The 14,593-nt window shown below is 39.4% G+C and overlaps 2 protein-coding genes across 2 annotated transcripts in view; both read left to right on the top strand.

Moving 5' to 3' along the window:
* Positions 1–9,782, top strand: part of LOC107565003 (nuclear receptor subfamily 1 group D member 2-like) — a 13,287-nt gene extending 3,505 nt beyond the window's left edge. The window contains exons 2-9 of the mRNA XM_016250188.1: positions 1,462–1,714; positions 4,056–4,159; positions 4,250–4,338; positions 4,522–4,666; positions 7,290–7,852; positions 7,969–8,154; positions 8,975–9,185; positions 9,378–9,782. Of these exons, the coding sequence (XP_016105674.1) occupies positions 1,462–1,714; positions 4,056–4,159; positions 4,250–4,338; positions 4,522–4,666; positions 7,290–7,852; positions 7,969–8,154; positions 8,975–9,185; positions 9,378–9,574 (1,748 nt within the window). The 3' untranslated portion in view covers positions 9,575–9,782. The remainder of the gene's footprint in view (positions 1–1,461; positions 1,715–4,055; positions 4,160–4,249; positions 4,339–4,521; positions 4,667–7,289; positions 7,853–7,968; positions 8,155–8,974; positions 9,186–9,377) is intronic.
* Positions 1–14,593, top strand: part of LOC107565004 (protein lifeguard 2-like) — a 28,399-nt gene that overhangs the window by 2,320 nt on the left and 11,486 nt on the right. Inside the window, exon 2 of the mRNA XM_016250189.1 lies at positions 464–466. The gene's annotated coding sequence lies outside the window, so the exon portion shown is untranslated. The remainder of the gene's footprint in view (positions 1–463; positions 467–14,593) is intronic.

The raw sequence follows: 14,593 nt of genomic DNA, 5'->3' as shown, positions 1-14,593 counted from the left end.
CTGCGGCTGTTCTAGGCTTGGGACTGCGGAAAGAGGATTGTATTTTCGGGGCGTTCACTGTGTCAGGAGAGCATGTGAGTCGGCGGTCAGGTGGCTGGCAGCTCTGACTGGAGCGCCGCCAGAGGAGCGAGCAGCGCGTGTGGTGGGGGTGTGGAAGTTCTCGTGTATATGATTCGCAAACAAATTGTTCTTTTGAGTCGGTTCTTTTTAATCATTCGGTTTAACATGCTCGGGAAGGTTAGTATGTGTAGTAGCATGCACTGTAAGAAAGAACTTTGAAGCTGTACCTACACGATGGACACAACGTGACTTAAGGGGTATTTAACACACACTTGTGAAATTCAGCATGCATTCATTTGAACACTTTTTGGAGACCCACCTCAAACGGATCGAATCACTGAATTGAACCGACTCCCTGAAATAAATCCGATACTCCAACATTGCACTTGCACACGTGAGTCAGTCTGTCTCATCCTGGCTCATTTCTCACGTTTGAGCCTTCCACTGGCGCGGTCTGAAACATGTGATTCATGATGAAGGATGAGATGACAGACTGAGAGTAGCTAGCAGAGGATTCAAACGTCAGACATTTCCGAGTTTACATAGAAATCAGTTTGTGTATAGACCACATCCACACCCACTATGAACAGATTACAAGTTCCCATTCAGTTAATAGTAGACCTTTAAATGATTCAAACTCTACATTGCATCTTTAACCAAGATATTAAGCATCAGAAATAACAGGCGATTAGCCATTTTGCATAAAAGCCTCAACTAAATGACAAATTTGTGGAATTCTGTAGATTGGATTTAAACATGCAAAATGTGTAAAACTGAGATGCGACTATACATTCTTATTGATAGTTGAAATTAGTCACAATATTTAATAAACAAATGTGTAAGGTGCAGGGGATATAAAGAAAGTTGTAAATTAAGACATTCCAATTCAGCAGATTCTCCACAGGCCTATAAATTAGTAAATAGATATATTTCTATTATGACAACTCTCAGGGTAGTTTAGTGTGTTTATGGATAATGTTAATGTATATCTGGTATTGGCACACTAGATCTGCTATGGTGCTGCTGTTGTTGCTGCTGCCGCTAGTACAATGACTTGTTACTGGCATTACATATGCAGACATGCTGCTGTGAGTATGTAGCTATGCTGTGTAAATAGCATACATAAAATTACCCATAACAGATCTAGACAGGTGGAGCTGAGGGAGGTGGAGGGTTTCTGAGGAGTGAGTTTACCGTGAACACTGAACCAAACTATGTAAATGTTTAGCAAGCAATCTCATTGGCTGCTGATGTACAAGACCAATCTGGTTGTGCCATGTAGTGAACGATTTGATAACTAGCAGGTTTCATTAAGGATCTATCAGTCTGCACAATCTGGAGTTTCATGACTGAGCTTGCCAACTTGCCCTCATGTAATATTATTTTCCTTCACACACACAGGGGGAGGAGTGATTCTCTATGCAGGCTCAACAGGAAGCGCCAGCCCCTGCCCCAGCCTCAGCCCCAGCCCAGGAAGCCCATCCAGTGGATACCAGACCCAGTCTCCCAGCTCCCAACTCTCTCAACCCTCGTCTCCGGAGGAGGTCTCTTTCACTGAGCTCGGCACCCTTAGAAAACATTCAGCTGGAAGCAATGTCAGTTCTACAGGGGGCAACAAACTGGTTTTCCAATTTCCAGAAGTAAGCAGTGCTACCACTGTCAACCCCGTTTTTTTTTTACAACTACATAGAAAAGTACGTTTATACTATTGTGGTTTAAATCCATTCACAAAGTGATTATAGCCTATTTAAATGTACCTTGCATATCAAATGAACACAGTATGTTTATGTCTATATCTATCATTTATTATCATTATTGCTTTCGAGTGGGAGGTTTGTTTTCCCTCATGGCAGATTCCACAAAAGGGCAAATTCAGACAAAATAATTCAATAACCCGTTCATTTATTAATTCTTAAACTCACTCACTTTCACCCATATGCATGCGAGACACATTACACCCTAGGAAAGGTTTCGTGTCATGGTCTTCAGGGAAATTGTATGTGTATCCCGTAAAATGCCACAATGGTCGTGAAAATGGTGTTTATTTCGGGTGGAATTAAATTGGGAGTTATGTAGTTATCTATATTTCATATATATATATATATATATATATATATATATATATATATAAGCTCGTATGTCGAGTAAACGTGACCAGGCACGTTCATGCATGCACGCATTTCTGGCGACTCAAGTATTATAAACATGTCTTGGTTACTGTTTTAAGCCCTCTTCAAACGTGAGCAGCAGACTGGCAGTTTATGACTTTTTTTCTCTCGTACTGCGGCTGTTCTAGACACGGGACTGCGGAAAGAGGATTGTATTTTCGGGGTGTTCACTGTGTCAGGAGAGCATGTGAGTCGGCGGTCAGGTGGCTGGCAGCTCTGACTGGAGCGCCGCCAGAGGAGCGAGCAGCGCGTGTGGTGGGGGTGTGGAAGTTCTCGTGTTTATGATTCGCAAACAAATTGTTCTTTTGAGTCGGTTCTTTTTAATCATTCGGTTTAACATGCTCGGGAAGGTTAGTATGTGTAGTAGCATGCACTGTAAGAAAGAACTTTGAAGCTGCACCTACACGATGGACACAACGTGACTTAAGGGGTATTTAACACACACTTGTGAAATTCAGCATGCATTCATTTGAACACTTTTTGGAGACCCACCTCAAACGGATCGAATCACTGAATTGAACCGACTCCCTGAAATAAATCCGATACTCCAACATTGCACTTGCACACGTGAGTCAGTCTGTCTCATCCTGGCTCATTTCTCACGTTTGAGCCTTCCACTGGCGCGGTCTGAAACATGTGATTCATGATGAAGGATGAGATGACAGACTGAGAGTAGCTAGCAGAGGATTCAAACGTCAGACATTTCCGAGTTTACATAGAAATCAGTTTGTGTATAGACCACATCCACACCCACTATGAACAGATTACAAGTTCCCATTCAGTTAATAGTAGACCTTTAAATGATTCAAACTCTACATTGCATCTTTAACCAAGATATTAAGCATCAGAAATAACAGGCGATTAGCCATTTTGCATAAAAGCCTCAACTAAATGACAAATTTGTGGAATTCTGTAGATTGGATTTAAACATGCAAAATGTGTAAAACTGAGATGCGACTATACATTCTTATTGATAGTTGAAATTAGTCACAATATTTAATAAACAAATGTGTAAGGTGCAGGGGATATAAAGAAAGTTGTAAATTAAGACATTCCAATTCAGCAGATTCTCCACAGGCCTATAAATTAGTAAATAGATATATTTCTAGTATGACAACTCTCAGGGTAGTTTAGTGTGTTTATGGATAATGTTAATGTATATCTGGTATTGGCACACTAGATCTGCTATGGTGCTGCTGTTGTTGCTGCTGCCGCTAGTACAATGACTTGTTACTGGCATTACATATGCAGACATGCTGCTGTGAGTATGTAGCTATGCTGTGTAAATAGCATACATAAAATTACCCATAACAGATCTAGACAGGTGGAGCTGAGGGAGGTGGAGGGTTTCTGAGGAGTGAGTTTACCGTGAACACTGAACCAAACTATGTAAATGTTTAGCAAGCAATCTCATTGGCTGCTGATGTACAAGACCAATCTGGTTGTGCCATGTAGTGAACGATTTGATAACTAGCAGGTTTCATTAAGGATCTATCAGTCTGCACAATCTGGAGTTTCATGACTGAGCTTGCCAACTTGCCCTCATGTAATATTATTTTCCTTCACACACACAGGGGGAGGAGTGATTCTCTATGCAGGCTCAACAGGAAGCGCCAGCCCCTGCCCCAGCCTCAGCCCCAGCCCAGGAAGCCCATCCAGTGGATACCAGACCCAGTCTCCCAGCTCCCAACTCTCTCAACCCTCGTCTCCGGAGGAGGTCTCTTTCACTGAGCTCGGCACCCTTAGAAAACATTCAGCTGGAAGCAATGTCAGTTCTACAGGGGGCAACAAACTGGTTTTCCAATTTCCAGAAGTAAGCAGTGCTACCACTGTCAACCCCGTTACCCCGACTGTAACATCATCAGGGCAAAACACCTATTCTCACCCAATGGTCGGCAGGCGACCAAGTGGGTTCACGGGTACCTTTACCAGTGAGTATTATCAGAGTCATTCTTGATATTGTCTCAAATTCGGTGACCATCGACCACTGCTAACGTATTGTTGCCAATTTGTGTTACTAGAAACAGGAGGTATGGTGTTGCTTTGCAAAGTATGTGGGGATATTGCATCAGGATTTCACTATGGTGTCCATGCATGTGAGGGATGCAAGGTAAGGACACACACATACACACTCAAATGCACACTGCTTGCTCATAAAATACCCTCAAAATGCATAACTGATGTGTTTAGTGTCGGTCTGAAACCGTTCACATGTGCCTGATGTTTTACACGCACGCACACACACACACCTACAGAAACACACACATTCACTCTGATCTTGTGTTATCCTCAGGGTTTCTTCCGCCGCAGTATCCAGCAGAACATCCATTATAAGATGTGTGTGAAGAATGAAAACTGTCTGATCATGAGGATGAACCGCAATCGCTGTCAGCACTGTCGATTTAAGAAGTGCCTCTCTGTCGGCATGTCCAGAGATGGTATGAGCTTTAAACATTCAGTTATGAACAATAAACAACGTTATTATTCTTGATATGACTACATTATTTGCAGTGTTTGCTAGGGGGAATATCAGTCTTGCTACACATACTTATTGTTAGGAATGCTGTTGTTAAACAACCACCTAGCAATGTTCTAGTAACCTCCAAGTACACCCTAGTAACTGCACTTTTCTAAGCAATCAGACAAGAATTGGACTGGTTGGCATTAAGCCAGTAAGAACCAACTTAACATCCACATGCAACACCACAGCAACTGTTCAGCAACATGATAAAAATGCTCAGTATCAGTTAGCAACTGCATAATGCAAAGTTTCGCTTTAAAAATCTAGTGATCATTTCAGTTAGAATCTGCAAATCTGGAGTTTCAAGAGAGGGCAAAAAATTTTGCCAGCAGATTTTGTGTCCAGGTCAAGTTCATTGCACAAATATGTTATGTTAACCAACATAAAGTGACATTTCATGCATCGCTACACTATTGGCAGTAGACAATTAACCTTTTTTGCCTGCAAAATTTCGTTAATGTGACCTCACTACTAAAGTATATTTAAAACATGCATTCGATTCTCCTTTATATTTCCTCAACCCTACATCCACCATCTGTTCTGTACTGTTTGCACCTATAGCTTAAACTCTGTTCTGTCAGTTTCCTTTCACCACTGATTTATTAGTGTGGGCTCTCTGAAATCCCACAAGTCATCACTCACTGTAAAAACTGCAGCAAATCAGGTTAATTTGGGGAATCGGGGATACAAATGACATGAGAACCTAGTACACTGCAGTTTAATGTGTTTCCAGGTCTTCGCTTGCTGTACTGCAGGATTAATTAAGCTCCAAATGCTAGCTGGGATTTAATAAAGTTCTTTGTAGATGTAACCCAGAAGCTATGAGCCTTTTATTTCAATTGAATGCAGTTTATAAGCATACTAAAATATATTTTTGATTAGTCCTCTAGCACACTTTGCCCATACAGGACAGTGTTGCCTCTGGGGAGCTTTGTAAACTAGGCTGATAATAAATCATATTTTCTGGGGCTAGTGTACATATTTAGGTGACCTAAAAAGCAGAAAAGTAAAGTGATGTGCACCATCATATTTCAGCGTCACATGATTGTACTTGACCTTGTTTTCCTACCTCCCCGCTCACACTGTAATTACACTAGATTTCAAATTAATTTGAAAGATTATGAATATATGAATAACTTTCATGGATTTAACTTTTTCAGGGTACTGTAATGTTGTGGTGTCCTTGCCTGTAAAAACTGTAGCTAATACTGTATGTCGCTTACTGAATTATCGATGCTATATTCGTCCTCCATTATATTATGTCATTGCACTTGTCACCCCACGTGATGGTGCTATATGACACCTCTAAACACAAAAAGCCCTCACATTATTTTTATATTACAGACCTATAGACCTAGTTTTGCATTAGTGCTTATCTTACCAGTTTTAACCTAACCTTTCTTGCTGAAGGCACCTCACATTGCTCAACACTTGGTGCTCCTTATCATCATATCATGATCCTCTGCCCTACAACGTTTCACCATTTAAGTATTCTAATGCCTTCTCCTCTCTGCCCTTTACACCCTTAACCTGCTAAGCCTTTAACTCATGACAGTATCTATTTCATCTGCTGTCATTTACTCCATCTCTCATTACCCTCAGTGACATCACCTCTGCTTCGGGTGACCCACTGACCCACTTCCCAACGGGATAGAGACACAGTGAGAGAGAGGGGGAGGTGTATTATATAGTAGAAGGATCTATAAATCGCTCTGAGAGGTAGAGTAGGGGGAGATTGGATGGGGAAAATGTGGGGGAGGTAGAACAGAAGCTTTGCATATGAGCCGTAGCCTAATATGAAAGCTTGGTGGCCACTGGGATGTAATCTGATTCCATGTCTTTTATAAAACTGAATGCTGATTTGTCAATACAGCGGTCCTGCTGTTCTAACGTACATCATATAGTAAAACCATCTACCAAATGAGTAAATGTAAGGTAGTAAACTAAAACAAGAACCTCTCACTACTGTGTACTGTATTCCACTGCACAGCATCCATCACGGACAACTGTTAACCTTAGGCCAAAAGTATGCTTCCCTTTTAAACATCCCTGTCTATGTGACATAATTTTCGTCATTAGCACTGTGCACTGATGTCTGTGCACACCGTCCACATGCAGCCCATTTTTTGTGTCTGTTTGGGGGTTAGGTGCTTTGCTCAAGGGCACCTCAGTCGTAGGTTTTGAGACTGGAAGAGAGCACTGTACATTCACTCCCCCAACTAGTTGATTTGATTAACCCGCGACCTTCGGGTTACAAGTCCGACTCTCTAACCAATTGGCCACAACTGTCCCCTGTTTGGGCTACAGGAAGTTTTTAATGAATAATTTGTATTTAATGGCCATTTTATAAATCAGTAAGGCAATCAAGTTTTGCTATTGTCAATAAAACTACTCCACTGCACGTCTAACAATTCCTTTTAGCCGTTACTATATTCACAATACTCTCATACCACATTGAATTATTGTAAAGCTGTAAGATAATGGAAACCTTTGTATATCACCATTCTGTATAGTAACATTTATACCCCCATTTCTTCCAGCTGTGCGATTTGGACGCATCCCAAAGCGCGAGAAACAACGCCTACTGGACGAAATGCAGAGTTACATGAACAGCCTTAATGAATCAGCTTCCATGGACATCAACTGTACTACACCCACCGAGACTCCTTCCAGCCCTGAAGGTGGCCAGTCAGAAGAGGCCATTGGCGCTGCCTCACAAGCTTATCGCAATATCTTTGTGAATGGGGAGAAGTTGTTAGTAAAGATTAATAACGAAAACAACAACAGTAACAACAGTCCTTCTTCCTTCCGTCATAATCCAATACAAGAGTCCGGCTACAGCCAGTCTCACTCTCAGCCAAGCATCTCACCCCAAGAACATTCCATCCATTCCACAACAAGCTGTCTACACCGATCCAGATGCCCGGTCACCAATTACGACAACAAACCAAAAACACAAGTTATGGACAGTCAGTATAACTTCCCACAGTCCTCAAGTCCCAACCAGGGAACTACACCTTCTCAAAGCTATCCATTGAAGCACAACAATTATTCCACTCAAACATCTTGTCCTTGGAGACGGAGCCCTGGTGCTAAAGTTCTGGTAGGTTTTTTTACATTTCTTATTTTGATGACATTTGATTTGTTGCAGGTCTTAAGTTAATATTTTCTATAACTCAAATTTATGAGAAAAAATGGTTTCTTTCTGTATTTCTCTAGGCATGTCCTCTCAATGCATGTCCCGTCTCCCCGGCCAGTCACTCCAGTCAACAGGTTTGGGAGAGTTTTTCCCAGTGCTTCACTCCAGCTGTTAAAGAAGTGGTTGAATTTGCCAAGAGCATTCCAGGGTTTCAGGCCCTGAGTCAACATGATCAGGTCATGCTGCTGAAGGCAGGAACCTTTCAGGTGAGAAGCGTCAATCAGACTGTCCTAGACTAGACGCATGTGCTTAAGACTGAACAAACAAATTGAGAATGTTTCCTCCGTGACCTTATATGACAGGGGTGTCAAATTCAGTTCCTGGAGAGCCACTGTCCTGCAGAGTTTAGCTCCAATCCTAAATATACAGACCTGAACCAGCTAATCAAGGTCTTCAGGATTACTAGAAGCTTCCAGGCAGGTGTTTTGGAGCTGGTTGGAGCTACAATTTGCAGGACAGTGGCCCTACAGGACCGGAGTTTGGCACGTGCTGTATGGGGTCTCTATCACAAGAAGACAGTGATGTAGTGATGGAAAGTCTGTCTGAATTCTTTCAAAATAATCAATTAATAAATAATCAATCAATGAAAAAAGTATATCATCACACGGTCCTTTGACCTTCTGCCATAAATCATTTAGGTATATAGGAGCATATCACTGTTTATGCAACCCTGAGTAAAGAACGATTCAGTTCAGACCAATTCTGTAAGCTGGTTCAATTGAGTAATTGAAAATATTTGATTTAAAGTCATTTGTACATGAATCGGATTTCCCAAGCAGTTTTGTTAAGTTTCGCATACAATGTTATGTATTGATGAATATTTATTCATCAATGTTATGGATGAATATTTACAGACTGTGCAAGACTCTAGACCAATATCATTACATATTTGTTTTTCTTTATTATTACTCCGTAATTAAAGTCTGAAAGCAAAATGTGTGCAGTGCAATGCCTTATGAGTTATTGTCAAATCTTGAACAGTTTATTTGATCTTATTTTTCTAACCCTTACTTTGGTTCATTGCAGGTTCTAATGGTGAGGTTCTGCTCGCTGTTTGATGCCAAGGAACGTACTGTAACATTCCTAAATGGTCAGACCTACCCATTAGCATCCTTGCGAGTGCTAGGCATGGGTGGCCTTCTGGACGCCATGTTTGAGTTCAGTGAGAAGCTGGGGAACATGGGTCTGGAGGCTGATGAGATGGCCCTCTTCATGGCTGTGGTGCTGGTTTCTGCAGGTACCTTGGATTCCCTGTAATTGAGAGAATTACCATATGCTAGCAATATTTGAAGTATGTTTTTAATACTGAGCTAGTTGTCTGAGGTAGTTGATTGTATAGACAGACAGCGAGGCAGCTTACTAGAGTTTGAGACATAGCTGTAATGTTTACGTCCACTAAATGTTTACTCATTATTTTGCTCTGTATCAGATCGTTCAGGTATCTCAGATGTGGGGGCCGTAGAGCAGCTCCAGGAGGATTTGATCGCCGCTCTTCGCACTCTCATCACTCGGCGAAGGCCAGAGGACAGCTCACTCTTCCCCAAACTCCTGCTGCGGCTGCCTGACCTCCGTACCCTCAACAACCAGCACTCCGAGAAACTCCTAGCCTTCCATATTGACCCCTGAGAACAGAAAGAGACAATCACCAGACCTACCCAAGTCTACACATTGATGATAAGTGGTCAAAAATAGATTCAGGGTGCTCTTCCTGTACAAAAAAAATCCATGCATAATTCAGGATAAACATTTGATTTTTGACTAGCACTTACACAAACACCTGAGACTTGCTCCACCACAAGATACAACTGAACTTGAGCTTTTCCAATTAAAAAAATTAACCTCCGTACCCTCAACAACCAGCACTCCGAGAAACTCCTAGCCTTCCATATTGACCCCTGAGAACAGAAAGAGACAATCACCAGACCTACCCAAGTCTACACATTGATGATAAGTGGTCAAAAATAGATTCAGGGTGCTCTTCCTGTACAAAAAAATCCATGCATAATTCAGGATAAACATTTGATTTTTGACTAGCACTTACACAAACACCTGAGACTTGCTCCACCACAAGATACAACTGAACTTGAGCTTTTCCAATTAAAAAAATTTAAAAATTTTTTTTAAAAAGAAGCACAGACGTATGGAGCATATTCTGGACATTTTGACTTTTCAGGGGAGTTTTCAAGAAATTGAAAATCAGAGGAAGATGGAATATGCTTTTCTTTCTACAATGGACTATTGGAGAGATCATGAGGTGATGGCTGTTTTTATAACTAGAATTAATCTGGGCTCACAGTGTAAGAGATCAGTGTCGGTATAAAGGTATGGGAAATGATAAGTATTTTTCTCACTCCAGATGCTATGCATTTATCATTGTATTGTTCAACACATTGTCCAGCCTTTCAGATAAACTTCTCATATTGCATCAACAGCTATTTCAATTCAATAATTTCATTTAACACATTCTTATATCTCTTTGTGGACCTTTATAAATATTGTTTATTGCTCATGTCAGGCACTCAAAACCTTGGTTGTAAAAACATGTATTATAATTGAAATATATGATAGTTTCTTATAACTCCTATAAGAATGTAGTATGTATTCTCGTGTGGTAATGTCATGACAATACCAGGGACAATGGGTTGTTAAATGAAGAAAGGACTGCTCAACGTGTATTTAAAGTGTAATGTAATTTACAACAGCTCTGCATGGTTCATTCTAACCTTAGCAGAATCTTCTGAAAGAGTGTCTTTTGTATCGATGGGTGGGTTAGCAGCAAAGTGGACTTTGCCATTTCTACACAAATTCAATTCATTTATTTCATGTGTGTCTAAATGTATATTTGGTAAATGTATCATGTTTATCTTTTTCCATAGAGATGGGAGAATATGTGATATTAAAATATTACCTTTCAAGTTTTGCAAAGCATCGGGCTGAGTATTTTATATACATATCTATTGCATCCCGAGCACTGCACGTTCCTTTGCACATGGAATGCTGATGGTGCACAATGGTATCCTAGCAACAGGCAAATGGAACCAGCATGTGTATGGAGCTGATGTATGGTATATGCCAAGATTTTCACCTTCATTTAAATAATGGCTTCAGGGGTCCAACTGCGAATGGGAATCTTTCATACAGTTTTTTTTAATCAACAAATTGAATATTAAATCACAATGCTGCCTTCTTTCATTTACAGTAGAGTATTGTAGCACAGAATAATTGTTAGATTATTCAGTTTATACAGAGTGTTGATCATACCGAGTGTAACATAGCCTGTTATAGTGAATACTTCCTCTTCATATAAAATGCTTGAATAAGCTGCTCTTGGTAGAATAAGGATGAGGCAACAGAAATAAAACAAACATGCCATGAAACCTCTCACAGCTGTGGAATGGGATGAAAGAACAGGGAGAAACTCTATTTGCATTTTGCCCTCTTCCCTTTGCGCTGCATAGTTTTGGTTTAAAAGAAGAAGGGGAAAAAAAGATTGGCATTACACACCCTTTCTCATGTGGTCTTAATGTTTGCAACAACTCCCTCTCACTGAGGCCAGAACCACATGATCCTTAAGATTAATAGAAATAAAAATATATAAGTATATAAAATGTATATAAAGGATTCCAGATTTTACAGCTATATAGTACATGAACCCATTGCATACAGTAAGTCTGCCCTCTTGAGGTCACTGTGCCATATTACATTTACATGAACAGTAACACTAATGTCATTAGCTTTACAATTTTTCACAATTGCTAAGACACATTTCTTGAAAACGTCACCCATTTTCTCTCAACATTAAACACAAAACCAAATCTTCAAACTACATTCGCAAAACTCCCCTGTATTCTGACTTTGCATTTAGCACTTATAAAATATATGTAATGTGTTGTTATATGTGTTGTGATTACATATTAAATACGTATGTAATATGTAATCACAACAGGTCAACGAAAACTATAAATGAATAGCATGTCGTTCGACAAATGGGTTTAGGCCTTTGAGAATTTGGTTCAGAGAATGGGGTTTAGTGTCGTAGCAACTGTGAAAAACTGTAATAAAGTGAAAGAAAGAAAAATCCAGAATACCTTTTACAGTTCTTTGTTATAAATATAAAATACTTTCAGAAAATAACATAGTTGACCCAATTCAACAATGAGCTAATGACATATTTACTAGCAACTAGTTTGCAATAATATCTATTATATGACTTGCAATACCACCAATTCAAATTATTTAATATTAGATTACCCATAGAACTCACATCACAACATGCAAACTTCCAATTTACTAAATAACAACTGTGTGTACTGTGCATCCTCCACTGATGATTACTTTCCTGGATTCTGGTTGTGGAGGTCATGAGCAGAATGAAAGACATTATTGGCCTCAACATCCCAGTTTGTACATAAGGCTCTGCACACAGAGAATCAGCTCCTTGAGAGGACATTTTACCCCAATGCAGAGACAACATGCTGTCAATGAGCTGAAACATTTGAAACCTTACACAGTTGTGCTGCGACTGTGAAATGAAGCTGAGGGCTGTTATTTAGAGTTATTAACAAGTTATTACTATTATTTCAAACAATATATAAATGTATTACTATAACAATATATAAAATAAATAAATGAATGAATGAAATTAAAATATAAATGTATAAAATATATTTTTATGTATTTATAATAGCAATAATAGTAATAGTAATAATACTAATATACTACTTCTTCTTCTACTACTACTCCAATTATACATATTTTAAATTTACATCTCACCCCAACTTCCTGTTTCAACTAGACATTTGTGAACAGAAAAATAAAACCCTGTGCAAGTCAAGGCAAAAGTGGACTGAAACCAGGCCATAACAAAGGCAAGAGCTCTCTCTACTGGCAAAAGTAGCATGTTAGCTAAGATGAACTTTCAAAAATATAATAAAACAGAACAGAAAAAATACCTACCTGAGATGTTTCTTTCTCTCGATAGTATAAATAAACATGAATTGTACTATACCACTGACACGGAGGCTTCCAGGCACTCTAGAAATAAACCTCTAAACCTTTAACTTTATTAATACACAGCTGATTAGCACTGTAGAGTCCTTACAAAACCAGCCTTACAAAAGCCATCAGGTCACTGTTTCAAAAGCTGACTGTCACATGACCCACAACCGGCTGACAGGCAAAACATGCTTCACTATTAAATAATTAAATATTATACATTCGTATTGTTAACAGCCTACACAACACTGTTGTTGTGCTTACACCTCATTATTGTTCACATTTGGTCACATAAATTGTCTATATAATTGCTTTTAAGCAAAATTCCATAGTATGTGTCACGAATCCGGTCCATGAACTTCTAATTTCATTGACTCTCGCACTACACACTGTTGCACATCACCCCGGACTACATTTCCCATCATGCATTGCACTGATTGCACTCAGCACGAATTGCACACACCTGATTGCTCTGGTTGCACACAGCTGTTTCTAATTACCTCATTCACTATATAACACCCACTCTAACCACATTTCTCTGCTGAGTATTGTTTAGCCTGTACCCCTTTCCGAGTCTCTGTGTTTTCCTAGTTTTTGCCTTGCCTTGTCTGTTTTCTCCGGTTTTGATCTTCGCCTGTTTTCCTGGATTCCTCCCTTTAGCCTTGCCCCTGTGACTCTGTCTGCTGTTCGGTGACCTACGCTAGCCCGGTGATTATTCTTGTGTTTTGCCCGCCATATACCTGTTTGCCAGTGTTTTGACCCTGCCTGTTTACCACGTCTCTGAAATAAAGCTTTGCATTTGGATCCGAACGTCTCACGTCTCGTCAGCCCTGTTACAGTATGAAACTCAAGACAATCGATGAAAATGTAAAAATGCAACATACACTCTAAGAAAAGCCCATGAAAAAGGGGCCGATTTATTTGTTAATATGATGGAATTCCCAATATGGCTTTTCACAGGTGTTTTGAGTATATTTTGTATTTTTATGTATAATTACACATTGCATTGTGTTGTGTTTTAGGGCTAGAGGAAATGTACGGAAATACCAAGCCATTCTTTTGGCCAACAGAAATTGTATAAAAAAAAATAGATTACATTCGACACCGAATGAATAGTAATGGCTGGTGTCAGCTATTCATTATTGAGGCGGTGATTTATTTGTTAATATGATGGAATTCCCAATATGGCTTTTCACAGGTGTTTTGAGTATATTTTGTATTTTATGTATAATTACACATTGCATTGTGTTGTGTTTTAGGGCTAGAGGAAATGTACGGAAATACCAAGCCATTCTTTTGGCCAACAGAAATTGTATAAAAAAAAATAGATTACATTCGACACCGAATGAATAGTAATGGCTGGTGTCAGCTATTCATTATTGAGGCGGGTTTTTTTTTTACATCAATAATCTAATAACTTTGATAACTTCATTTTATTTCTCCATGAAGATGCCTTTTTTGTCGCCAACTTTGTACGTCTAGCTTTTGTTTACTGGTAAATATTTACATTTTGAATTTTTTTTTATTTTCTTGTGTTCTTCTTCTCTTTTTTTATACTGTTAGTAATATTTAAAAAAAAAAAAAAAAAAGTTTTTGAAAGAAGTCTCTTATGCTCACTAAGGCTGCATTTATTTGAACAAAATACAGTAA

The sequence above is a fragment of the Sinocyclocheilus grahami genome, unplaced genomic scaffold (assembly GCF_001515645.1).
Source record: "Sinocyclocheilus grahami isolate Dianchi unplaced genomic scaffold, SAMN03320097.WGS_v1.1 scaffold973.1, whole genome shotgun sequence".
Lineage (NCBI taxonomy): Eukaryota > Metazoa > Chordata > Actinopteri > Cypriniformes > Cyprinidae > Sinocyclocheilus > Sinocyclocheilus grahami.
The sequence above is the reverse complement of the archived record's forward strand: the minus strand, read 5'-3'. Positions and strand labels throughout refer to the sequence as shown.